Here is a 27,633-nt window from a genome sequence, read left to right on the forward strand (position 1 = left end):
AGATTAAAACATTATTCCCTTCTTTTAAGAAACTGAAAAAATATGTAAAAAAATAAAAATTCCCAACAAAACCTATTTTAATACTTCATTATAATGCAATTTAAATTTTACTGCCAGTAATTTTAGTAGTAATTTAGGTCCTCTGCTTATTCTTTATTAGAAACTTAAACTAGACACAAACCTAGGGTTTATGGAAAAGAACAACTTTTCATTAAAGACATCAATGATGATACTATGAAAGACAAACCTCATAAAAGATTATGTAACAATTCCTCCCAAAAGTAGGTAACACTGAATGTTAGCTCATATATATTACCTACCTACATTGTTCATCCATTCCATCCGAGTCACGGCTAATATCATCACTCATGTAATACTTAAAGCAATTCTATTAAAAGAAAAGAGGAAGAAGAAATTCTATTCAAAATTGGTAATATTCATAAAGGACGAAAACTTTTTTTTTAAGTAATTAAAAACACTGAGAAAAATCTCCAGGACACTGGTATGGGCGAAGATTTATTGAACAATATACCAAACAAGCTCAGGCAACCAAAGCAAAAATGGACAAATGGAAACACATCAGGTTAAAAAGCTTCTGCACAACAAAGGATACACTCAACAAAATGAAGAGACAACCCACAAAATCAGAAAACCTTTTGCAAAGTACCCATCTGAGAATGGATTAATAACCACAATATATAAGGAGCTCCAACAAATCTATAGGAAAAAATTCAAATAATCCAATCAAAAAATGGCAAAAGATTAGATTGGACATTTCTCCAGAGAAGACATACAAATGATAAACAGGCATATGAAAAGCTGCTCACCATCGTTGATTATCAGAGAAATGTTAATCAAAACTATAATAAGATTATCATCTCACCCCAGTTAAAACGGTTTATATCCAAACGACAGGCAATAACAATTGCTGGCAAGGATGTGAAGAAAAGGGAACACTTGTACATCATTCATGGGAATGTAAATTAGTACAACCACTATAGAAAACAGTTTGGAGATTCCTCAAAAAACTAAAAATTGAGATACCATATGATCCAGCAATCCCACTGCTGGATATATACACAAAAGAAAGAAAATCAGTATACTGAAGAGATACAGGCACTCCTATGATTGTTGGGCCACCATCTACAATAGCCAAGATTTGGACTCAACCTAACTGCCCATCAATAGATAAAGAAATAAAATGTGTTATGTGTATACAATAGAGTACTATTCAGCCATTAAAAAAAAATGAGATCCTGTCATTTGCAACAACATGAATGGAACTGGAGATCATCATGTTAAGTGAAATAAGCCAGGCACAGAAGTACAACCGTCGTATGCTGTCACTTACTTGTATTATCTAAAAATCAAAACAACTGAACTCATGGATGAACTTATGTAGGATGTCACAAAGGATGGTTACAAGAAGCTAGAAAAGGTAGTGAGGGGCTAGGGAGGAGGTGGGGAAGGTTAATGGGTACCAAAAAATACAAAGAATAGGACCTACTAGCACAATAGGGTGTCTACAGTCAATACCAACTTAATTATACATTTTTAAATAACTTAAAGAATATAATTAGACTGCTTGTAATTCAAAGGATAAATGCTTGAGGGGATGAATACCCCATCCTCCATAAATGTGCTTATTTTACATTTCATGCCCATATTAAAACATCTCATGTACCCCATAAATATACATACCTACCATGTACCCACAGAAATTTTAAAAATAAAATTTTTTTTAAAAGGGAGTATGTGTGCATGTTTCAGAGACTCAAAGTAAAAACACTGCACTACCCCAGCTGGGCACGGTGGCTCATGCCTATAATCTCAGCATTTGGGAGGCTGGGGTGGGTGGATCACCCGAGATCAGGAGTTCAAGACCAGCCTGGCCAACATGGTGAAACCTCTTCTCTACTAAAAATACAAAAATCAGCCAGGTGTGGTGACAGGCGCCTGTAATCCCAGCTACTCAGAAGGCTGAGGCAAGAGAATCACTTAAACCAGTAGGCAGAAGTTGCAGTGAGCAGAGATGACACCACTACACTCCAGCCTGGGCAACAAAGTGAGACTCCATCTCAAAAAAAAAAAAAAAGCACTGCACTAACACCTACCCAATGTCTGTATTTTCCAGATATCCAACTCTCTCAAGAATTAATGCCTTGAAATAGACTTCCATACAATCAAGTACCACTATTCCTTATTTAAAAGTTTATAAAAGATTTCTGCCTGGGCATGATGGTTCATACTTGTAATCCTAGCACTTTGGGAGGCTGAGGTGGGTGAATCACTCAAGGTCAGGAGTTCAAGACCAGCCTGGTCAACAGAGTAAAACCCTGTCTCTAATAAAAATACAAAAATTAGCCACGAATGGTACCCGTAATCCCAGCTACTTGGGAGGCTAAGGGAGGAGAATCGCTTGAACCCAGGAGTCGGATGCTGCAGTGAGCCAAGATCGCACCGCTGCACTCCAGCCTGGGTGACAGAGCAAGACTCCATTTCAAAAAAATAAATAAATAAAAGTTTATAAAAGATTTTAGTAAAGCTAATTTCTGGTCTCATATAACTAGCTACTAAAGCTCTACATAAAAATTTATTAGATGTGGGTACTTAGTAATTTTTAAAGCCACCATATACAAACAGCTACTATGTATACAGCTAAACAATTAATTTATATTTTCTTTAAATCTCAAAATACCTACCATGCAAGGCAGGACGCATTATGAGAGAAAAGGCTAACTTTCATTAATATGTAAATAAATCTAAAGTCATACAACTAATAAGAAGCAAAGCTGTTATTCAAATCCAAGTTTGACTGACTTCAAAGTCTTTCCAGTGGGACTGCAGAAAGGGAAAGTAAGGTGCTCACTGATACAAACTAATAATTAGTGAAATGGCCTAGGCTCAAAAGACTGGTTCTTGAAAAAAGACAATCATATAGCTAAGAAAACAGAAAGGAAAATACATGTCACAAATCCAGCAATATGAGATTCTGCTGTCACAACTTAAAACAAAACTCTCTAATACACACCCTACACAGGCCCTTGGCTGAACTGAATTCAAGGAAAGGAGGGATATAAATTGCTAAAGGAAAAAGTAAAGTTTAGTTCATTTAAGCATGTCTGAATCGATCGAAAATTCATGCAAGAAAAGATCTATAACTAGAACTCCAAGGAAAACATGGCCTGCCACTGCATTTCAAAGGTAGCTTTTTACTGGGAAACTAACATAGGATTAAGTTTTGCTCTTGTTTCCCAGGCTGGATTGCAATGGTGCAATCTTGACTCACTGCAACCTCCAACTCCCAGGTTCAATCAACTCTCCTGCCTCAGCCTCCTGAGTAGCTAGGATTATAGGTGCCCACCACCACACCTGGCTAATTTTCTTTTTATTATTTTTAGTAGAGATGGGGTTTCACCACGTTAGCCAGGCTTGTCTCAAACTCCTGACCTCAGGTGATCTACCCACCTCAGCCTCCGAAAGTGCTGGGATTGCAGGTGTGAGCCACCATGCCAGACCCACATTTATAGATATTAAAAATTAACTCCAAGGTACTACTAACAAAAAAGTGACACAGACAGTTAAAACTATAATCAACACATAAAAAACATTTTTAATTCTATTATCTCCAAGTTATATCAAAATCCTGCTCCACATAGAAAGCTTAGATTTGGGGAAGTAGGTTATTTAAGAGAAAAGATTATAAAACACAAACATTTACACATAATCCACTTTTGAGATTTTCAAACACACCAAGCTCTCCCTCAACTACCAGTATCGGAATGCCACGTTGCCTCTTCCCCAAACATGCTGAACCAATCTCACTTACCAGGCTAATTCTTATTCAGATTTCACATACCAGCTTTCCACTAGAAAGCCATCCAACCAAAGTCCTATTTACACAGGCTTCCTGTATGCTCCCGTAATCACAGTATCTCCTCTATCATGGCACTTAGGCTTTGTATGTCTATCTTCCCCACTACAATAGAAGTCCTCTAAGGCAAGATACCATTTCCATCTTTCTTCAAGACTATGCCCTCAAAGGCCTGGTATATGGTAAGCATTGAAATATTTGTGGTATGAATTATCAGCAGATCATACATACCTTACAAATAAGAACTTGCAATGAAGGGTGTCTATAAATGGAATCTTTTTGAAAATGATTGACCTGTTGTCCACAAGCAGTGCAGCTCACAATCCCATGAAGCCCATCTTCTAGGAGAAAGGAGTGACTATTATTCACACATTTACACACAGAAAAAGATATTTGCTTTAGTCAGCATTTTGTAACTTTTGTATTGGAAATTAAATACCTCATAATCCTTCAAAAAATGGCATCTTGGACACAAGTAAAAAAGGTTAATATTTTATCAACTTACTCAACACATGACAACTTTGGCAAATTCCAACTTACAAATCCTAATTGTTTCCTTTTACAGATGCAAATGTCATTTCTTACAACTCAATATAACATTAAGAGACTCCATAAAGAAGTTCTAAAACTAAGGGCCAAGAGCTCTTTTTTATTTCATTATTGCTTTGCAAATAAATTCAGTATCAGTGCTTACAGAATGGGGAAGTAAGTAAAATATATGGAACAGATTCTTTTGCAATCCTATACTTAATTATGCCATAAAGGTTTTTACTCTCAAAGTGGAATTGCCTGCAGAGATCCTATCAATATGGCATGTAAAAACTTGGTAGTTTTATGTTATTACCAATTTCTTTCCTAATATTTACTTCAACACTAACCATAATTGTCATTAACCTGCGTTTTTTCTATAGGTACTCCACTATCCATACCAACACTGTCTACTGTTTCCAAATAAGGACAAATAAGATATTACCGGTATATCTATTTTGGCAGCAAAACATCAGAACAATCGATTAGGGGTAAAAGGCAAGAGTCCCATTCTGTACTATCTCCTAAAAAACATATCGATGATATCTTATGCATAAAAGACTAAGAAGAAACCTCTGGACTCGCTCTTATCCCTAGTTCTGCTAAGGCAGTGCTTCACACCCTGAGTTAAACATTAGAGTCATCTGAAGAATCTTTATAAAAACAGCCATTCCCACCCCTCAAACCATGGAATTAAAATCTTTCAGACATTTTCTTAAAGTTTCAAAGATGATCTTGATGTGCAACCAAGACCTTGATCAAAATAAGATGGTAGATTATAATTCAAAAGAAGCCACTGAAAATGCTTACATTCACAAATTTTAAAAAAAGACTAAAAAACAAATTGGCTCCATCCTTAAATAAAAGACAAAACATCACATATATGTATCACCCTTTAAATTTTCTCTTTTGTGTTTTTGTTAGGTCCAAAGCACCATGGACCCAAATATTATCAGGAATACTTTTATTTGTAGAAGCTTTAAAAAAAATTTTAACAGATACATTCTCACTCTGTCACCAAGGCTGGAGTACAGTGGTGCAAATTCAGCTCACCGAAGCCTCGACCTCCCAGGTTCAAGCAATCCTCCTACCTCAGCCTCCTGATAGCCAGGACTACAGGCACACACCACCACACTTGGTTAACTTTTTGTAGAGACTGGTTTTCACTGTGTGGCCCAGGCTGGTCTCCAACTCTTGGGCTCAAGCAATCCTCTGGCCTCGGCCTCCCAAAGTGCTGGGATTACAGGTGTGAGCCACCACACCTAGCCAGAAGCTAAAAATTATAATATGTAAGAACACCATCATAGTTTTTCAGAAGATAAAAGTAAACTTGAAGGTTTACTATATATGTTAATATTTTTATTTATTTTTTTTTTTTAATTTTAAAGATGGGGGTCTTGCTCCATCACCAAGATAGGGTACAATGGCACAATCATAAGTCACTGTAGACTCAAACACCTGAGCTCAAGCAAACCTCCCACCTCAACCTACCAACAGCGGGGATTACAGACCTAATATATTATAATCACATTACTTACAAACACCAGTTTGATGTTGGGTATTCATATATTCTGTATTTAAGAAAAACAAATACACCACAACATACTTTTTCATTTCAAATAATAATTTCATTCAGATAAACTAACAAAATAAATAAAAGGTAGAATCTGAATGTTCATCCAATGTTAAGTAATACTAAGCATCTTCTATGTGCTTTTCTGCATGTATCACTTAAGAACTAAACAAAACTAGGTAATTCTTTGGAGATTTTCTCCTACATGTGCACAAGGAATCAAATATAAGGATATTCACCATAGCACTTATCAGAAAATTGCAAAATAAAAAATTGGGAATAACTTCCTATGTGGGAAATGAATAGTGGCTTATTAATACAACATAATATAGAGCCATGAAAAATAAACAAACTAGATGTACATTTACTGACATGAATACAATTCAAAAACAATGTTAAATGAGAAACATTCCCAAATGATATACAGCATAGTATTTTGTATATTTTTAAATGAAAAATGTTTTATGAATACATATATAAAAAACATAGAAAAACATACACACACATGCACATGCATAAAACTTCAAGATAATCATTACCTGTGGGGTGGGAAGAAGGGGAAATGGATGAGAGTAGGACTGAACCAATATTTTATTTAAGTGAGATCTGAAGCAAATATGGTAAAATGTTGAAATGTTACTTTATGTACTTGTTGCTGTATACATGTTTAAATTTTTTATTTTTAGTTATGAAATATATTTAAAATTGTAACAAGGGTACAAATGGAAAAGAGGCATTTTCATTTCTGAGCTCAATATGTTTTAATGGTTTTAAAGAGAGAACAAAATTCTTGTGTCATATGAAAAAGTTAGGTGTAAAATATACTTTCTAACAATTAAACTGGGAAAAGAATGTCAAAATAAGGTGTGACACTAAAAAGTTTTTAAAAACAGCAGCTCCTGAAACGGTCACTTTAGCTGTATCTTTGTGTTATAATATTGTTTCAAATCAATATAAGACTTTATATATAAAGTTTACATTATTGACAGTTTCCTAAGTTAGGCTTCAATTTTGGAACTACCTTTTTTTAGAAAGTTTAAATATTAACTACAGCAATTCAGTATTTCATTTCAGATCACCAGTTTATCTATCTGTCTATATATATATATGTATGTATAGAAAGTAAACCTAGTATTAAATTTCCTGTGTGATTTCTGACAGATTAAAAAAGTAACAAATCATTAAGACGAAGATAGACATCAAAGATTTAAGTGCTACTGATGGCTGTAAATGTATGTATTCCCTTAAGCATGATAACAAAACATTCCTACAGAGAACATTCAATAAAATGTTCCTGAAACTTATCAGCTGAGACCAAATGCCAGCAGCATACTAAAGTGGCACTAGGAATATCCTCGTCAACAACAGCGGTTCTTTTATTCTTTCAGCCCTTATCCAAATTTCAGACACTGACTGCTCCAGATTCCATTTCCAAAAAGAAACCATTTGGACACTGTGTATACTAACTGTACACAATACAGAAAACTTAGTTATTTGTCTTCTCTAGAGAATCTATGATCAGAGGAAAGAAACTCTTACCACTAATCTTTACCATCACTTTCTAATTTGTGATTCTCTTAAATTTTAAGACTACTACCTTAGTTTTAATAAGCTCTGTTGCTGCAATGGCAGTTTCCCTACTGTGAACTAGATTCTCAGAAAGATTCCTTATGCTCAAAAGGAGCTGACTAACCCTTGGTGGACAAAAGACTAAACGATATTTCCTTTATTTTTGCCAACAACCTCATAAAATATTTAATCTGAAAATAAATATATATAATATTTCTAAGTATAGATGTATTTTACTGGTTCCAGCAAGATAATCATAGCATTAAAATAAAAATTCACACAAAATTTCACCAATATAAGAACTTCACTATAATTTCACAATCATATAATCTAATCAATATTAAATGGATATGCTTTCATTACATGTCTACTTAGAAATGTAGTGTCATGTTCTATCATTTGGAGATTCATTCCTTTTATAGTTACAAATTCTGGCTCTATTAAGCCGTCCCAAAATATATATAGGCACTATTTAAAAATCGCACACAAACAAATGAGACACATAGTCCATTATTACACATTTCTAAATGAATCCTTCTGATACAAACTTTTTATAGATGGTTAGCCAATATTACTCTGTGTGCGTGTGTGTGTATTAACTTTTTTGAGACAGAGTCTCACTCTGTCATCCAGGCTGCAGTAGAGTGGTGCAATCACGGCTCATTGCAGCCTCAATCACCTGGGCTCAAGTGATCCTCCCACCTCAGCCTCCAGAGAAGTTAGGACTACAGGCATGCGCTACCATGCCCAGCTAATATTTTTATTTTTTGTAGACATGGGGTCTCATCATATTCGCCAAGCTGGTCTCAAACTCAGGACCCAAATAATTCTCCTGCCTTGGCCTCCTAAACTGCTAGTGTTACAGGTATGAGCCACCACTCCCCACTGTTTGTGTGTTTAAGAGAGGATAGAGAGATAAAGGGAGAAGTGCCTCAGGCAGACAGAGGGACGGTTAACAGCTCTAGCTTCCTTCTCCTTCCTACTTATCTCCACGTTCCTATTCTTAGATTAATGGATCTGAAACTTCAGTGTACATAGGAACAAACTGGGGTACATTCTTGACCTCATCAACAGAAATTCGAATTTGTGAGGAGTGGAGACAAGGAACTTGCATTTCTAATAAGCACCCCAACTAATACTAATGAAGACGTATGTCACTCTATGCAACTCTAAATATATATAAAGTTACCTATAGGCCACCGACAAGATTTTGCATGAATCTAAAATTCTTTTAAGTTTGGGGGGGACACATGGCATTCTGGCATATATGTATTATAGAATATGTGGAAGAGGAAATGCTAAGCTTCTTGAGTTAATAGCCACTGAAGGCAAAGGTATTTTCATAAATGGTGTTTAACCTTTTCTGCTTCAGAGCTCAGAGAGAAACAGAAGTTATTTTTAAGTAGTGCTTTTAATAAACAAAAGGCAGAAAAGTGGAGGTATTTTTAGTAAGCACATCAGATTTTCCAATATGGTCATAAACAGCAATTTAAATTCATGTTTCATTTTCACTTGTATTTACCTCCGCGTTTTTTGAGATTTTCAGTTTTCATTTTACTTCTGCTTCTAAATTCAGGCCCTTTAAAATCATCTTTGTCTTCATTCAGCACTGGCTCTGGCTGTACAATCACTGTACCTAGAATGATTTCATTTAAAAAACCATTACACATATTAAATGTGCAAGTGAAGTACAAGACTTCAGTTCAGATAAAGCCAACATTGCTGGTACATAGTTTGTTTCTTTCAAGCTTTAGATATTGGTATAAGGACCTCACAAAAGTAAATAAAACGGAAATAGTAAAAGGGCCAGGTGTCAACAATCAGTTTATTTGTTGAAATATAGTTCATAAAAACAGGAAAGGGAGGTATTATGAAGTGATTACAAAAGAAATGTGTGAATCAAATAGAAAGCCTCAACCCAGTTCTGAATTTTTGTAGCGCCTATAATAAAAGCTATTATGAATATGAACAGCTACCCTAAGTTCCATAAAGAATCTATAAAACGTGTAGTTCAGAGGGAAAATTTTTTAAAAGACATCCTATTCTCATAATCCAAATCATAAACTCAGGAAGATTTTTAAGGGTTATTTTATATTGCAAGGGAGGGGTACTGGTGGGGAAATGAAGTTCATTCTACTACTCCTGTATCTATTCTGCAGCATCTCCCAACTGGTATGTCGAAGCTTCACTACTCTGTAAAGTCCTTAAAGAGTTTTAACAGGTTAAGATATTTAAGCTGAAGTACCCTAACAATAAATTGTAGAATGAGATCGTTTGTTGATGCCTACGGAAATATTTTAGAAAGAATGTCCTTCCTTAACTATAAAACATGTGAACTGAGGAGAGAGGTTGTCAATTTTTGATTAGTTCTCTCAAGAGCAAATAAGACAGGCACAGTAAAAAGGGTTTAGGTCTGAATGTTTACCTACATTGCTGGGCTTAGTAATTGACTATCATTGGCAATAATTAAGGAAGAAAAAGCAGGTAGTTGCCAGGGGCTTTCTCTGAAACACGTTATTCAACACATTTTGACAAGCTATCGCATCTAGTTAGTAAATGAGTTTCTGAATCTCTGAAAGGGTGGGGGTAGAGGATACAAATGGTTGAGATTTTACAGATTGTAGTAAAATTAAATAATCCCCACCAAAAAAATTATTCACAGCAATCATTGCATGTATATACTTTCAGAGAAGCCCCAGCACTTGAAAAGAACTAAAGATTTTAAATTAACAACAAAAAAATAACTTAATTCTTCCTAGAGATTCTTCTAGGGAGAATTGTAAGCAAAGCAGCAGAGTGAAGGAGCACTCACTAGCTTTGGAATCAAGCCGACTTGGGATGAAATCTTAGCTTCCTAATTTAAAGCTGAAAAAGTTACTTGGGTTCTAAATTTGTTCCTTTAGCTATTCAAGCAAAATTATAATGAACTTAGTGTTCTTTTGAGGATTAAAGGAGTTAATGCTGTAAGAGCCTGGTACCTATACATACTCAATAAATATTACAACAATAATATAAACACCCAAATTTAACCTCATGAAATGGGTCTGTTTTTGTTTTGGTCTGTCAGAATTAGGTATAGTTCAGATTAGTAACATCATATTCTAACCTTCTTCCACAGTACCATTAAAACAAAGGTTTGAAATCCTAGTTCTTACATAATAAACACTCCCAGTAACAACCACTGAGAATGTAAAAATCCAAAGTAAATCACTGCCTAATGGGAGTTAGACTCCCATGTTAGTTGTTTCTGCCCTTGGCCACCAAAACCATTATACAACATTGTCATACATGATTTGCAAAGCTAGCAAATGGTAGGCCCTTATCTCTCTTCTTCCATTAATTTCCCTTCCTCATTTCGTTTATCACCTTTTCTAAGTCCTAATTTATCCTAGTCAAAGAAAGTTCCATACCTTCTACCTATCATATTTTTTAAACTACCATAATTTGAAAATGTGTCATAAAAACATAGATAGGGAACAAGGTTTAATAAGCACCACTATAAAACATCTATGAGAATGAATTTGAAAAATGTGCCAAGAGACTAAAACATATTATTTAACCAAGAAAAAAAAATCTAAAATTTGACTCTTTGAACCATGTCCCCTGTCATTCTCATTATCCAATCATATTGCTCTCAGACGTGAGTTATGAAGAGTCCAAGATACTCATTTGGCTTTTTTCCCCAATCTTATTAACAAGATTTTATGGTTAGAACTTTAACCGATGAGAGGTATGTGACAAAGTTTTTTAAAAGAGATAACAGTAAGAAATACACCTAAATAGTTAAATTCAACTTTTAGTGCTAGGGAATTTAAGAATGCAGTAAGACTAGACTGTAAATGATTTCTGTTTAAGTTTTCAAAAACAGTCATTAGATTTTTGTATAAAGCAAGCACATTAACGTTTACTGAACCAAAACCTAACATATTAAATTTTTAAACCTGCTTACACATTGAAGTATAATTTGGAAACTAAAGCCCCTTTTCTAAAACTCAGAGGAAAAAAAATTAATTTCATTCTTTTCAAAACTAACTGAATATTCCAAAATTTTAACTTCAATAACATACATTATCACTGGCACACAAATACATTTTTCCAGACAACCACTAGGAAAATACCATGTTTGGTCTTTTGTACCTAGATAACAATAATCAAGTTCCAACTGTATAAAAACTATATTTAAAAATTCATTTCAACTTAACTTCATATGAAAAATGAACACACATTACCTTTTGGCAAGCTTTGCATAGTAATATCATTTTCTGAATTTTCATTAGATGCATCTTCATTTACAGTTTCATCATCCAAAGGTTTTTCATCATCTGATTCTACATACTTTGTTACAATTGAAGGTTTCCTAAGAAAGAATTCAGTTCATAGAATTATAATTGTTTCTGACAACTGGAACAATACCCAAAGAACATAAATAACATGTTGGGATTGAGCAGTGGGTCTCAACCAGGATGCACATCAGAATCACCTAGAAAGCATTTATGTCTATACCCTATCACTGAATATTATAATTCAGTAGGTCTAGAGTAGCACCAAGGCATATACATTCTGAAAAAGCTATCAGAGAGATCTTGGAGGACACTCTTCTTTAAGAATCACTACTTTACAGATTAAATTAACAACAAGCAAGCTTGGTTTTTAAGAGACATTCCGACTGGTTAGAAACAATGAAAGTCCAATAGACTAAGCTACAAACTCCTAGTAAGAATTAAACTGCACAGTATATTGGGCACTATATTACTGTTAGAAAGTAGTTTCTGTATTTATGTATGACTTGACAATTTACCACAAAAAAAGTGTTTTTTTAACCACTCTTTGTTCTCCTTATAACTTACAACTGTGATGACTATCTAACTCCCCATCCTAGACAATTTCATATAACCCTAAAAAACCCATTGCCTCATCAGGCATTCAACAATTATTTTCTCCTTTTTCAATGACATATATATGTCTAATGAAGTAAACTGCATATTACAAGGACCACTAATATATAAGAAATCCTAAAAACTCCTTTAAAATTCAAAGTTGGAATAAATTAATAATTGTTGAAACCAGGTGATAGATACAAAGGGATTCATTATATTATGCTAATCATTTTTAAATATGTATATTTGTATAGAATGGTTAACTCAGAATAGTGCTTGACATAAGTTCAGAAAAATATAGTTTTAGAAACAGAAAATAACGTGAAAAAGAAAATAACTTTTTGTTCCTTTAACATCAACCAACCTCTTTGATCGTGACGATCCCGAAGACCTGGATTTTTCTGAAGAGCTAGTTCCCTAGATGTGAGACATAAATGTAAAAGTGAGTAAAACTCTCAAAACAGCATCCCTACAATTAACTATTTCCCTATAGCAAGAAATTCAATACAGTGATATAATGAGATGCTATTTATGTGCCTTGAATATTTTTCTAAAAGAAACTTCAAAAACTAATTCCCTAACCTCATAAGCAACACAGATGCAAAAAAATAAAAATAAAAATAAAAACTAATTCTCATTTACTTCCAGGTTTCCTTGGCTGAAGATTAAATTTCTGTTTTTTTACATGGTTGCTGTGGCATGCTGCGGGGGGATACACTGCTGCATGATGATCATGGCCCCAGTCAACAAAGACAAAGCAAGGATGTAGAAATAATCAGATCTCAACAGAGGTAGGGAGTTTTAAAGATCTAAACATGTTTCATTCTTCTCTATGTTAACATATGGCATGAAGTAACTTCTTCAACTTGCTTTGGGATACTAAACTTACCCTCATTTTGCCAATATAATCAATATATTTTACTGGATTCAATTTTTTTACAGTAGGTGAAAAAATTCCCAAAACCATAGTTGTAGACCCGTGTATCAGGCAAAGGACCTTGTTATGAGTTGCTACAATAATGTTTAGTAGACTCTGGATACCAAGTTTTGAGAGATTTCATAACCATGGAGTTCATGCCCATAATGTCCACCTCAAACACCCCTGGGACAATATAAAGACAGTTAAATATCCATCTCTTGGAAGTCTTCAGTTGTCTGACTTTAGGTAAACTGCTGAAGTAAACCACAACAGTGACAGAAACAATGAACATCTTCTCAAACTGGAAAACAACCAAACTGAAGTATCATAATGACAACTGAGTATCAGTATCCTTAGACACACACATGTGTCTAGGAGCAATCTAAAGACATATGCTTTAGTTGGTTAATAAGAACAAATATCTTTAAAATACTAATTATCATTACCTCTTCCTTGCTGTTTTCCATCATATCAGAGTTACTTCCAGAACCACTGATTTTATCTAAAAAAGAAGAAATAAGATTATTTATCTCTTCAATATATCATCAAACAGAACATCAATACCTATGAATCCATAAACCCATTTTCACACTACGAAGTCTGGCAGTATTGTTAACATAGCACTCACATTAAAATATTCCTAGAAGAATTCTTTCACTAGAATCACTCTCCTTTTATACATTAACCCCTCCCTATAAAGCATTAAATCTGTATATAGATAGAGATTACTTTGGTATAAAAACATTTCCTGTTGTAGTTTAAGTACTGCAAGACATTTCCCAGTAAAAGAAAATTTACAATATTATACTAAAAATTAAAAAAATGCTATCAATAAAGTATATTTCATTTCACCATAAACTGAGAAAATAAGAGCAAACTAAACCAAAAGCAAGGAGAAGGAAATAATAAAGATTAGGGCAGAAATTCATGAAACTAATGAAATAGGAAATAGAAAAACAATAGAAAAAAAAAATCAATGAAACCAAACAGTAGTTTCTTTTCATTTCCTTTCTTTCTTTTTTTTTTTTTTTAAGAGAAGGTTTTGGGCCGGGCGCGGTGGCTCAAGCCTGTAATCCCAGCACTTTGGGAGACCGAGGCGGGTGGATCACGAAGTCAAGAGATCGAGACTATCCTGGTCAATATGGTGAAACCCCGTCTCTACTAAAAATACAAAAAATTAGCTGAGCATGGTGGCGCGTGCCTGTAACCCCAGCTACTCAGGAGGCTGAGGCAGGAGAATTGCCTGATCCCAGGAGGCGGAGGTTGCAGTGAGCCGAGATCACGCCATTGCACTCCAGCCTGGGTAACAAGAGCGAAACTCTGTCTCAAAAAACAAACAAACAAACAAACAAAGATAAGGTTTCACTCCATTGTCCATACTAGCGGACAGAGGTACTGTTATGGTTCACTTTAGCCTCAACCTCCTGGGCTCAGGTGATCCTCCCCTCTCAGCCTCCAGGTAGCTGAGAATACAGGCATGCACCACCACATCCAGCTAATTTGTTGTAGAGATGGGGTTTCATTATGTTGCCCAGGCTGGTCTCTAACTCGTGGGTTCAAGTGGTCTGCCCACCGTGGCCTCCCAAAGTGCTGAGATTACAGGCATGAGTCACAGGCATCTGGCCAAAAACTAATTCTTTAAAAAGATGAACAAGTAGGAAGGTGGCCATGAAAGTTGGAATCTGCTAGGGACTGTGTGACAACTTACTTGCAGGAGGAGAAATGATGAACAAACTTTAGGCTAGACTGACCAAGAAAAAAAAGAAACAAGACAACTCAGGCTACTATAATCTGAAATGAAAAAGAGGATATTACTACCAACCTTACTGAAATAAAAGGATTATAAAGAAATACTATGAACAACTGTGTGCCAAAAAATTAATTAACTTATTTGAAATGAACAAATTCGAAAACACAAACTACTAAAACTGACTCAAGAAGAAACAAGTATGAATAGATCTGTAACAACTGATGAGATTAAATTAGCAACTAAAAAAAATACCCATAAAGGAAAAGCCCAAATGGTCTCACCACTGAATTGTAACAAACATTTAAAAAAGGACTAATTCCAATTCTTCACAAACTCTTCTAAAAAACAGAAAAGGAGGCAACATTTCCCAACTCATTTTATGAAACCAGTATTGCCCTGGTATAAAAAAGACATCACAAATAGAGAAAACTACAAGACAGTATCACTTATGAACATAGATGCAAAAGTCTACAAAATATTAGAAAACTTCAAATCAGAAGACAGGCTAGAGACTGGGAGAAAATCTTCACACACTACACATCTGATAAAAGACAATTATCCAAACTATACAAAGAGTGCTTAAAACTCAACAATAATAAAACAACATGATTTTAAAACAAGGAAAAAAGAAACCTACGTGAACAGACACCTCACCAAAAAAGATGTACAGATGCAGATAAGCACCTGAAAATAGGCTCAGCTGGGTGCAGTAACTCATACCTGTAATCCCAGCACTTTGGGAGGCAGAGGTGGGTGGATCAAGAGGTCAGGAGTTCAAGACCAGCCTGGCCAACATGGTGAAACCTCATCCCTACTAAAAATATAAAAATTAGCCAGGTATGGCTACTCAGTGCCATGCCCGAGTACACGCCGTGGTATTTATCCAAAGAAACTGAAAACATACATCCACAAAAAAAACCTGTATGGAGATGTTCATAAACCTCTTTATTTTATGTAAACATTTTCACTTACTTATATAAACATCTTTATAAGCAGCTTTATTCATAACTGCCAAAACTTGGAAGCAACCAAGATGTCCTTCAGAAGATGAATGTATAAAAAAACTGTGGTACACCCAGACAACGGAATATTATTCAGCACTAGAAGGAAATGAGCTATCAAGCTACAAAGAGACATGGAGGAAACAAATGCAGATTACTATGTGAAAGAAGCCAGTTTGGAAAGGCTACATACATACATATGATTACAACTATGACAATCTGAAAAAGGCAAAACTATGGAGAAAGTAAAAGGATCAGTGGCTGCCAGTGGTCACAGGGGAGAATGAGATTAAGAAACAGGCACAGCACAGGGGATTTTTACGGTATTCTGTATGATACTACAATGGTGAATCTAGGTCATTACATATTTGTCAAAAATCTTTAAAATATATAACACCAAGAGTATACCTTAATGTAAACTATACATTTGGGGTAATAATGACATGCCAATGTAGGCACATCAACGTTATATAACAAATGTACAACTGTTATGAAATGCTGATAGTGGGAGATGCTACGCATGTGTGGAAGCAGGGGCATATGGGAACTCACTGTACTTTTTGCTCAATTTTGCTATGAACCAAAAACAGCTCTTTTAAAATGTCTTTTCTACTAAATTAAGGAAGAAACAAAATTTAAAAATCAACAAAAACTCACAGGTAGGTAACATCATACTTAATGGTGACAGACTGAATGCTTTCCACCTTAAAATCAAGAACAAGACAAGGAAATCAGCTCTGGTCATTTCTATTGAACTTTGCACTATAGATTCTATTCAGAGCATGCATGTAAAAAAAAATAAAAGGTATCAAGATTTAAAAGGAAGGTATAAAACTATGCCTATTAGAGGGTCGGGCATGGTGGCTGACGCCTGTAATCCCAGCACTTAAGGAGGCTGAGGCAGACAGATCACCAGAGGTCAGGAGTTCGGGACCAGTCTGGCCAACATGGCGAAACCCCATCTCTATTAAAATCACAAAAATTAGCTAGTTATGGTGGCGGGTACCTATAATCCCAGCTACTCGGGAGGCTGAGGCATGAGAAGTGCTTGAGCCCAGGAGGCTTGCGGTTCAGGTTGCGGTGAACTGAGATTGCACCACGGCACTCTAACCTAGGGAACTGAGCAAGACTATCAGGAAAAAAAAAAGGGGGAGAGGGGGAGAGGGAGGGGGACAGGGGAGAAGGTAACAAAAAACTATTGGAATAAAATGAGTTCAGGAAGACTGAAGGATACAAGAACAATAAACAAAACTCAATTGTATTCTATACATTTGCAATGAATAATCTCAAAACCAAATTAAGAATTTCATTATAACAGAAATAGAAGGAAATAAGCTTAAAAAAATAGGTATAAAACACACTGAAAATTGTAAAATACTATTGAAAGAAATTAAAGATCCAAATCAATGGAAAACTACCACATGTTCATGAATTAGAAGACTTTTATTAGAGACAGGGTGTCACTCTATTGTCCTGGCTGGAGTGCACTGGTGCAATTATAGCCCACTGCAGCCTCAAACTCCTGAGCTCAAGTGATCCTCCTGCCTCAGTATCCTGATTAGCTGACACTACAGGCCCACGTCACCACACTTGGCTAATTTTTAAATGTTTTGTAGAGATGGGGTCTGGTTACGTTGCCCAGGCTGGTCTCAAATTCTAGGCCTCAAGTAATCCTCCCACCTTAGCCTCCCAAAGTGCTGGAATTACAGGCATGAGTCATCGTGCCTGGCCAGTGATAAAACATTAAATATCCTTATTGAGATACAATTTACATATCATACAATTTACCCATTTAAAGCATACAATTCAGTCAGTCACCAGGCCACGCTTCAAGACTTATATCTTTTTGTTGTTGTTTTTTTTATTTTTTTGAGACAGAGTTTCCCTCTTGTTACCCAGGCTGGAGTGCAATGGCGCAATTTCGGCTCACCACAACCTCTGCCTCCTGGGTTCAGACAATTCTCCTGCCTCAGCCTCCTGAGTAGCTGGGATTACAGTCACGCACCACCATGCCCAGCTAATTTTTTGTATTTTTAGTAGAGACGGGGTTTCACCATGTTGACCAGGATGGTCTTGATCTCTTGACCTTGTGATCCACCCACCTCGGCCTCCCAAAGTGCTGGGATTATAGGTGTGAGCCACCGCACCCAGCCCAAGACTTATCATTCTTATGATGCCAGTGTTACAGAATCTTTAGGGTGTTACCTTTCTGGCCAGAAACATCTGTGACCAGTGGCATCTGTGCCAGAGTTTTGCTCGGACCTGCTGGGCTCATTCCACCCATTTGTCCTGGCTGGCTATGCTTGGCTCATGCTACTGGCCTGTATCCCATGCTGGCCAAGGGAGACTGCATGAAGCAGCAAGAAGTATGTAAGCAAGCATGGAGTCTGGCCACTGCGCAATCAAATATGCTAGAGGCGGCAGTAGGGTATGCAGCTCCAGGTGCCAGCATAGGTGCTGGCTCTCTGTGAAGCTGCAGCTGGACCAGGAGCACCACAAGCAGTATCCACAGCTGGCACCCGGGAACATGGTGACACGCAGAACTGTTTGGAGACAACAGGAACCACAGTGCCCCAAAGAGGGAGTCACAGCCCTGGCTCAGGGAGCTCCCAGGTCTGGGCTCCTCAAAGGGCTACAGCTCTTCTTTCCTTCTCTTCACCTGCAACAAGGTTAGCAAGGGGCATGTCTCAACCCTGTTTGTGTTACAGCTCTTTCAGCCTCATTTGGCAGGTCGCAAGTTCTTGTCCTGCAACCAAGAAGAATGAGGTACACAGACAAGTGGAGAGTGAGCAAGATAAAGAGAGGCTTTATTAAGCAATAGAAAAGCTCAAAGGAAACCAGAAGGGGGCAGCTCCTTTCCACGGTCAGGGTATTCCAATAAGTGTTCAGCTCCTAGCAGAGAAGGTTCCTCTCTGCTAGGCAAGTCACTACAACAAGTGTTCAGCTATTAGCAGAGAGGGTAGCTCCTCTCAGCAGCGGGTCATCCCATCGTCTGTATAGCTTGCAGGAGAGAGGAAGCCTGAGAGTGGATGGCTCCTCTTTGCAGGCATGTCATCCCATCATCTCCCCATCATCTCTCCATCTCTGCAGCTCTCCGTAATGAGCAGGTCCTAGAATGGGTGGTACCTCTCTGCAAGAAGGTTATACCATTGTCTCTGCAGCTCTCAACAAAGAGGAGGCCCTAGAGTGGGTTGCTCCTCCTGCAGCTGGTCTTCTTAACATCTGCTCAGTTCTGGCTGAGCCTGGGGCTTTTATGGGCCTCAGTGGAGAGGATGTGCGCACCAATTGGTCCATGGGCGGGCCCAGAAAAGGCACCACAAGTTCCCACTCTGATCCATGAGACTGGCAGCCCAACCCCCAGCCTTCACTTTCCCTGGCCTGAAGGTGGGGCCTCAGCAGAGACCCACAACTTTCCACTCAGGAACCTGCCTGCGTCCTGCTGTCATTCATGGTGCCCAGGCTGTAGATGTGAGGGTGTGCCTACAGGCCAGAGCTGAGCTGCCCTCAGCCCTGCCTTGGCTTCCCTGTGTGTGTTAGTGCCCAAAGTCTGGAGGGGAGCCAAGGCAGCAGGAGGCTGGCATATTAGCAGTGCCCAGAGCATGTGCACACCCCAAAAGGCTGCAAAAGCACCCAGGCTCAGCCCCAACTTTGCTCCGAGATCAGAGCAGGTGCCAAGAGCACCGGGCAGCAAGAGCAGGCACTTCCGAGCCTGCAAGGGCATGGGGGACCTTCCCAGGCTCCAAGAGTGCAGAAGTGCCTGGGTCTGCAGCCATGGTTTGGGTGGCTGCAGCTGCACCCAGTGGGGCACAGCTCCTGCCTGCTCTGTAAAGCAGGAGGCCCAGGTCTACAGCCACAGTTTGGGCAGCTATAGCTGTGCCCAGGAGGGCAGAACTCCAGCCTTCTCCATAAAGCAGGAGGACCAGATCCACCGCCATGGTTTGGGTGGTTGCAGCTGCACACGGAGTTCCTGCCTGCACCATGGAGCAGAAGGTCCAGGTCTGTAGCCGCAGTTTGGGCAACTGCAGCTGCATCCAGGAGGGTGGGTCTCCTGCCTGGTCCATGGATTGAGAAACCTGGGACTGCAGCCACAGTTTAGGCAGCAGCAGTTGTGCCTGGGAGGGTGGGGCTCCCACCTGTCCAAGAGCACAGGGATGCCCAGGTCTACAGCCATGGCTTGGGCAGCTGCAGCAGGACTCAGGGAGGCCCCACCCCAACTTGGAAGGGGTGAGGCTCCTGCTTGTCCCCGGCTCCCACTGATTCCATAGATGATGCAATCCCGGCCATGTCTCCCTGCTACAGTCATTGTGACGGCAGCAGCCTCCCCAGATGGCGTATACTCAGGCATGGCACTGAGTAGCCATGCCTGGCTAATTTTTGTATTTTTAGTAGAGACGGGGTTTCACCATGTTGGCCAGGCTGGTCTTGAACTCCTGACCTCTTGATCCGCCCACCTCTGCCTCCCAAAGTGCTGGGATTACAGGTATGAGCTAATGCACCCAGCCGAGCCTACTTTCAGGTGCTTAGCTGCATCTGTACATCTTTTTTGGTGATGTATCTGTTCACGTAGGTTTCTTTATATTTTCACAGCAATGTATGAGTGATCCAGTTTCTCCACATCCTTGCCAACACTGGTGTTAATACTATTTTTAAATTTTAACCATTTGATATTTATGGTATCTCATTGTGGTTTTAATTTGCATTCACTTAATGGGTAATAAATTCTTTTTCAATAGAAACAGGATATTGCTGTTGCCCAGGCTGGAGTGCAATGGTGTAATTATATCTCACTGCAGTCTCAAACTCCTGGGCTCAAGTGATCCTCCTACCTCAGCCTCTTGAGTAGCTAAGACTACAGGCACATGCCACCATGTCCAGCTAATTTTTTAATGTTCTATAGAGACGGGGTCTGACTCTGTTGCCTAGGGCCTCAGACTCGGCCTCAAGTGGTCCTCCCACTGTGGCCTCCCAAAATATTTAGATCACAGGCATCAGCCATTGTACCTGGATGATATATAAAACACTGAACACCTTTATTAAAATATAATGTATATGCCATACAATTCACCCATTTAAAGTATAAATCTGGTGGTTTTTAGTAAATTTAATATTTACACATAAGTGCAACCATCACCATAGTCAATTTTAAAACATTTTTATCACCTAAAAAATATAAAACAGTACAACCACTCTGGAAAACAGTTTAGGAGTTTCTTTTATAAAAATGAACATGCAGGAGCAGAAAACATAAGTATTGGGTACTGGGCTTAATACCTAGATAATGAAATAATCTGTAAAACAAATCCCAGTGATGCTACTTTACCTATGTAACAAACCTTCACAGGTACCCCTGAACCTAAAATAAAAGTTAAAATAAATAAATATGAATAAATAAAAGCACTAATTGAGTCAAATAGAGTTTAAAAAAAAATACAAGCCAGGTGCAGTGATTCATGTCTGTAATTCAAGGGCCTCCAGAGGAAAAGGAAGGAGGATTACCTGAGGTCAGGAGTTCATAACCAGCCTAGCCAACATAGTGAGACTCTGTCTCTACCAAAAATAAAATGAAACGTAAATGTAATTTAAATTAATTACTTTAATAAAAATAAATGTGTAGCCATCATATGAACTGCAAAATGCACTCCTGGCATTTATTCCAAAGAAATGAAAACATAAATTCATATAAAAACTTGTATATAAATGTTCACCACCAGCTTTAATTGTAACCACCAAAAGTTAGGAAGCAGCCCAGATTTGCTTTAACAAGTAAACGGTTAAACAAACTGTGGTACAGGTTGAGTATCCCTTACCAAAAATGCATGGGACCAGAAGTGTTTCAAATTTGGGAATTCTTCACATTCTAGCATATTTGCACTATACTGGGTTTATTCACATTAGAGATTCAGCATCCCTAATCTGAAAATCCCAACTGCTTTAACAGCTTCTCCTTTGACTGACACGTCAGCACTCAAAAGTTTCCAATTTTGGAATATTTCAGATTTCTGATTTTGGGGTTAAGGATATTCAATCTGTACATCCATACCATGAAATATTACCCTGCAATTAAAAGGACTGTTGATACATACAACAACCTGAATGAATCTCTACAGAATTATGCCACGTGGAAACACTCCAACCCCAAAAGATGTTTTACTATACTTCATTTATTTAACATATCAGAAATACAAAATTTTCAAAATGGAAGACAGATTAGTGGTTGCCAGATGTTAAGCAGAGGCAGGGGCAGGAAGTGGGTGCAATTATAAAACGCCAAGATGAGGAATCCTGTGGTGATGGAACTATTCTATATCTCAACTGTGGTGGCAGATACATGAATCAACCCAGGTTTAAAAAAAAGTATAGAAATTCAACATACACAAACACACAAGTACAAGTAAAACTGAAGAAATCTTAATTAGATTAATAGATTTTATCAATGTCAATATCCTGGTTGTGATACTGTATTCTTGTTTTATAAAATTACCATTGGGGGAAATTGCCAAAGTACCTAAGAGCTCTCTCTATATTAGTTGTTACAACTGCATGTGAATTTATAATTACAAGTAGAAATTTAAGTTTAAAAAAATTCTCAGTAAACTAGGAATAGAGGGGAACTTCCTCAACTTGACAAAGAGCATTCACAAGAAACCTATACAGCAAACATATATCTTTGTGAAAGACCGAATATTTTCCCACTAAAATTGGTAACACTAAGAGAATGCCTGCTATCATTATTCTTCTTCAATGTAATATTGGAAAATACAGAAAATCCTAGCTAACATAATGAAGCAAGAAAAGAAACTAAAAGGCATAGAGATGAAAAGGAAAAAATAAAACTATCCCTATTTGCAGGTGACCTAATTGTCTAAGTAGAAAATCTCAAAGAAACTATAAGGGGGGAAAAATACTATTTAGAACTAACAAGTAAGTTCAGCAAGTTCACAGGATACAAGGTCAACATAAAAAGTAAACCGGACTGGGTATGGTGGCTCAAGCCTGTAATCTCAGCACTTTGGGAGACCAAGGCGGGCAGATAACCCAAGGTCAGGAGTTCAAGACCAGCCTGGCCACATGGTGAAACCCCGAATATACTAAAAATGCAAAAATTAGCTGGGTGTGGTGGCAGGCGCCCATAATACCAGCTACTCAGGACTCTGAGGCACAAGAATCACTTGAACCCAGAAGATGGAGATTGTAGTGAACTGAGATTGCACCACTGCACTCCAGCCTGGGCAACAAGAGCATATAACTCTGTCTCAAGAAACAAGAAGTCACCTGAATTTCTCTACACTTGCAATAAATAAATGGAATCTGAAACTTTAAAACAAAAGAACTTAAAACAGCACCCACAAACCTGAACTACTTAGGTAAAAATTTCACAAAGTATGTGCAAGATTAGTATGCAAATAACTACAAACATTAGGCCAAGTGAGTTCCTATTGACTTCTTTTCTTCCTGAGTATGGCTTAAACATTCCTATTCTTTACATGTGTTGGGTTGATAATGATCCCATTTCATAGTTGTTTCTTGGAGAAAGGATTTGATGAGCAAGTTTTTCTGTATACTTTTTAATGTTTTCTATTTTCTACTAGTTCTATTGGTCTATTAGTCAACCATCAAATTCACTGACACTTCTACTGCTATCTTGTATGTCTTGTTAAGTACAATGATTTGTTATTCTGAACTTAATAATTTATTCGGAAATTATATTTTTCAGTTCTAGAATTTCAAAATGGTTTTTTACAGTTTCTACTTCTGCACTGAAATAATAAACCTATTTGCCTTTTTGTACTCAAGTATGACTATAATAACTGCTTTAATAATCTTGTTGCTAATTTCAACAGGTGAGTCAGTCTCGAATTGATCCCTTTTCCCTTTGAGCATGGGTCACATTTCCTTTCTTCATCTATCTAGTATTTCGGACTGGACACTGTAAAAAATACAGGGAAGACACTGCATTCTGTTAGATTCCTCAAAAGAGTTGACACTTTTGTTAAAACAGATAGTTGGCCGAGCACAGTGGCTCAAGCCTGTAATCCCAGCACTTTGGAAGGCTGAGGTGAGCGGATTGCCTGAGGTCAACAGTACAAGTCCAGCCTGGCCAGCATGGTAAAACTCCATCACTACTAAAAATACAAAACTTAGCCGGGCACGGTGGTGAGTGCCTGTAATCCCAGTTACTAGGAGGATGAGGCAGGAGAATCGCTTGAACCTGGGAAGCAGAGGTTGCAGTGAGTTGAGATCACACGTTGCACACCAGCCTAGGTGACAGTCTTACTCTGCCACAAAAAAAACAGCACAGATAGTTAACTTACTTGAAATGAAACTCCAAACCCTGTCCACCCTGTAGTAGCAAACAACTCAAAGCTTGTATTCTGTTCTTTTAGTCCTAACCAGCCTAGCTGGAATCTGCGTTGCACTTAGGCAGCTGAACCAGAGCTACGGGCAGAGTTTTTGTGCAATCTGGTGTTCCCACTCTGTGACTCTTTTCTAGGTGGGATCTCTCTACTCACATTATAGCTGCTATGGTCTCCCTAAATCTTTTTCCTTGATTTCACATCCAATAATACTGTAGATTTTTATTCAAGTCTTAACTGCTACAGACAGAACTAAGTAGATCCTTGGCTGACGCAAAAAGGATTAACAATAGAGAATTCAGCCATTGGAATTTCCTTCTTCCATGTGTTTACTCCCCTCCAGTTTATCTACTTTTTGTTGATATCTAGCCTTCAGTATGCTGCCCAGAATTTAATTGGTGTTTGTAAGTGACATCTGTTTATCCAGTTGGAGATACCACTACTGAAGGAGTTCCTCAACTAGTGAACGCAAGATTCCAACAATCTAACTTCATTCTAAAGACAAAAAGAACTTTAAACAAATACTGAACTATAATTACATTTCTTTCATGTGATGGTATGGATAACAATTCTGAAACTATGGGTACAATGAGGACTAGACAAATGAATACAAATAAATTAGAGATAGGCCAGGCGTGGTGGCTCACGCCTGTAATCCCAGCACTTTGGGAGGTTGAGGTGCGTGGATCACCTGAGGTCAGGGGTTCCAGACCAGCCTGGCAAACATGGCGAAACCTTGTCTCTACTAAAAATACAAAGATTAGCTGGGCATGGTGGCACGCACCTGCAGTCCCAGCTACTTAGGACGCTGAGGCAAGAGAACTGCTTGAACCCAAGAGGCAGAGGATGCAGTGAGCTGAGATGGTACCACTGCACTCCAGCCTGGGCGACAGAGTGAGGCTCCATCTCAAGAAAATAAAAATAAATTGGGAGGCCGAGGCAGGTGGATCACAAGGTCAAGAGATCGAGACCATCCTGCTCAACATGGTGAAACCCCGTCTCTACTAAAAATTACAAAAAATTAGCTGGGCATGGTGGCGTGTGCCTGTAATCCCAGCTACTCAGGAGGCTGAGGCAGGAGAATTGCCTGAACCCAGGGGGCAGAGGTTGCGGTGAGCCGAGATCACGCCATTGCACTCCAGCCTGGGTAACAAGAGCGAAACTCCATCTTAAAAAAAAATAAAAATAAAAATAAATAAATATAAAAATAAATTAAAGTTTTGGGGATAATAGGAACCAGGTTTCCTTCTGTTAAGGAAAGAAGTTAAAAATATGAAAAGTGGAAGTCTAGAATGAATACTGTGGAATTGAATTAAAATTAAAAGTATCAGCATCAACTCATGAAAATGTAAAACATTACTGGCTTTCTCTGTTGAAAGACCCTGGAAACAAAGACATCTTGGTGGCAATGAGCACATCACACACCCTAATCTTGATTTCTAAATACTGTATCACACTAAAAAAAATCAAAACTCCTGCAAAAAATAACTGATTTAGGGCTGGGGAACAGAGAATGGAAAGTAAGCCTTGAAGACTTTGAGGGGACAAAAAGACAGAATGTGTTGAAGAAATGATGAGGACTTGTAAAAAGGTCAGCAGGAACCATCCAGATGGTGCTCCTACTAGCCAGAACTGATACAATTTGAGCATCAAAATAAATAATAACAAAGAATATTCAAGAAAAAAAATTATAAGTATATACTAATACAAATAAATGAATAGGTTAGAACATGAACCCCTCCCTTACAATAATATATCAACTAAAAAACACAGAAGGAATGACAGATTACAATATCACCATTTTGAACCTAACAAAGTACTAAATCATTCAGCTAAGAATCATGTGTGTATGCTGTGATAAACAGAATTTCTAAGAATGGCCCACAAGATTCCACATCGCTAATCCTCAGAACCTATCAATGTGATGACATATCACTCCCATAACTGTGTTATGTAATATGGCACAGTTGATTTTAAAACCAAGAGATAATCAGGAGGAGATGAGTGGGAGGGGGATCTAATCTAATCACACAAATCCTTAAAAACAGAAAAATTTCTTCAGCTGGTAACAAATGGCAACAGAATTAGCAAATAAAAAGTTAAGTTAGAGAGCTTCAACTTAAGAGAGAGGCTTGAAGTCCTGTTGCCAGTTTTGAAGATGGAGGGCATCATGTAAGAAGAAATGAGGACACCTGAAAAGGGCTGAGAAAGAGGGCCCTGGCCAATAGCGAGTGAGAAAGAAGGATCTCCAATCTACCCTCATAAGGAACTGAATTCTGCCAACAACCTGAATGAGCTTAGGGTGGATTTTTCTACAGTCTCCAGAAAGAAACCTAGTCTTGCTACCATCTTGATGTTGATCTTGTGATACCCTGAGAAGGGTCCAGCAAGGCCCACCAATCTCAGAACCTATAGAACTGTAAAATAACAAATCTGAGTTGTTTTAAGCTGTTAACTTGGTGGTCATTTGCAAAAAAGAAAACCTGGAGTTAAGTTTTGATAATAAAAAGAATACCTTAGTTATCTCAAAGTGCCCCCATTAAATTAGTTATTAGTTACAATGGAATAAATCTTAAATTTATACTGGGATTATCTACCAACACAACCATAACCAAACAATCTAAGTAAACATCACCAGTAAAGGGACAAATCACAACACATGCCATGTAAGAAGACACACGGAGAAGAACAGAACACCACTTTATGTAGTATTCTTGCCAAAAATGTATAACCTGAATCTAATCATAACTAAACAGATGATCCCACCAAAGGCCATTTGACAAATTGATAAAGTAATACACCTGTACATTTTTTTTTAAATGTCATGGTCCCAAAAGGCAGACAAACTGCTTCAGATTTTTTTTTTTTTTTTTTGAGACAGAGTCTCGCTCTGTCACCCATGCTGGAGTGCAGTGGCACGATCTCAGCTCATTGCAACCTCCGCCTCCTGGGATCAAGCGATTCTCCTGCCTCAACCTCCTGAGTAGCTGGGATCACAGGCTTGTGCCACCACGCCTGGCTAATTTTTGTATTTTAAGTAAAGACAGGGCTTCACCATGTTGGTCAGGCTTGTCTCGAACTCCTGACCTCAAGTTATTGGCTAGCGTCGGCCTCGCAAAGTTCTGGGATTACAGGCGTGAAGCACCATGCCTGGTCAAATTTTTAAAAGACCAAAGAAACGTGACTCT

At 37.9% G+C, this 27,633-nt stretch overlaps 1 protein-coding gene across 40 annotated transcripts in view; it reads right to left on the reverse strand.

The window, feature by feature from the left end:
* Window positions 1-27,633, reverse strand: part of ATRX (ATRX chromatin remodeler) — a 316,685-nt gene that overhangs the window by 209,158 nt on the left and 79,894 nt on the right. For 9 of the 40 annotated variants that reach the window (XM_078363295.1, XM_035288851.3, XM_078363297.1 and 6 more), the window contains 6 exons: window positions 13,787-13,842; window positions 12,786-12,838; window positions 11,774-11,901; window positions 9,067-9,180; window positions 4,106-4,215; window positions 321-388 (listed from right to left, as the gene is read on the reverse strand). In XM_078363295.1, coding sequence (XP_078219421.1) covers window positions 321-388; window positions 4,106-4,215; window positions 9,067-9,180; window positions 11,774-11,901; window positions 12,786-12,838; window positions 13,787-13,810 — 497 coding nt within the window. In that variant the 5' untranslated portion in view covers window positions 13,811-13,842. Of the gene's footprint in view, window positions 1-320; window positions 389-4,105; window positions 4,216-9,066; window positions 9,181-11,773; window positions 11,902-12,785; window positions 12,839-13,786; window positions 13,843-16,062; window positions 16,214-16,748; window positions 16,796-27,633 lie in introns of all 40 variants that reach the window. The other 31 variants (XM_078363309.1, XM_078363285.1, XM_078363278.1 and 28 more) reach the window with 11 other exon arrangements.

The sequence above is a fragment of the Callithrix jacchus genome, chromosome X (assembly GCF_049354715.1).
Source record: "Callithrix jacchus isolate 240 chromosome X, calJac240_pri, whole genome shotgun sequence".
NCBI lineage: Eukaryota > Metazoa > Chordata > Mammalia > Primates > Cebidae > Callithrix > Callithrix jacchus.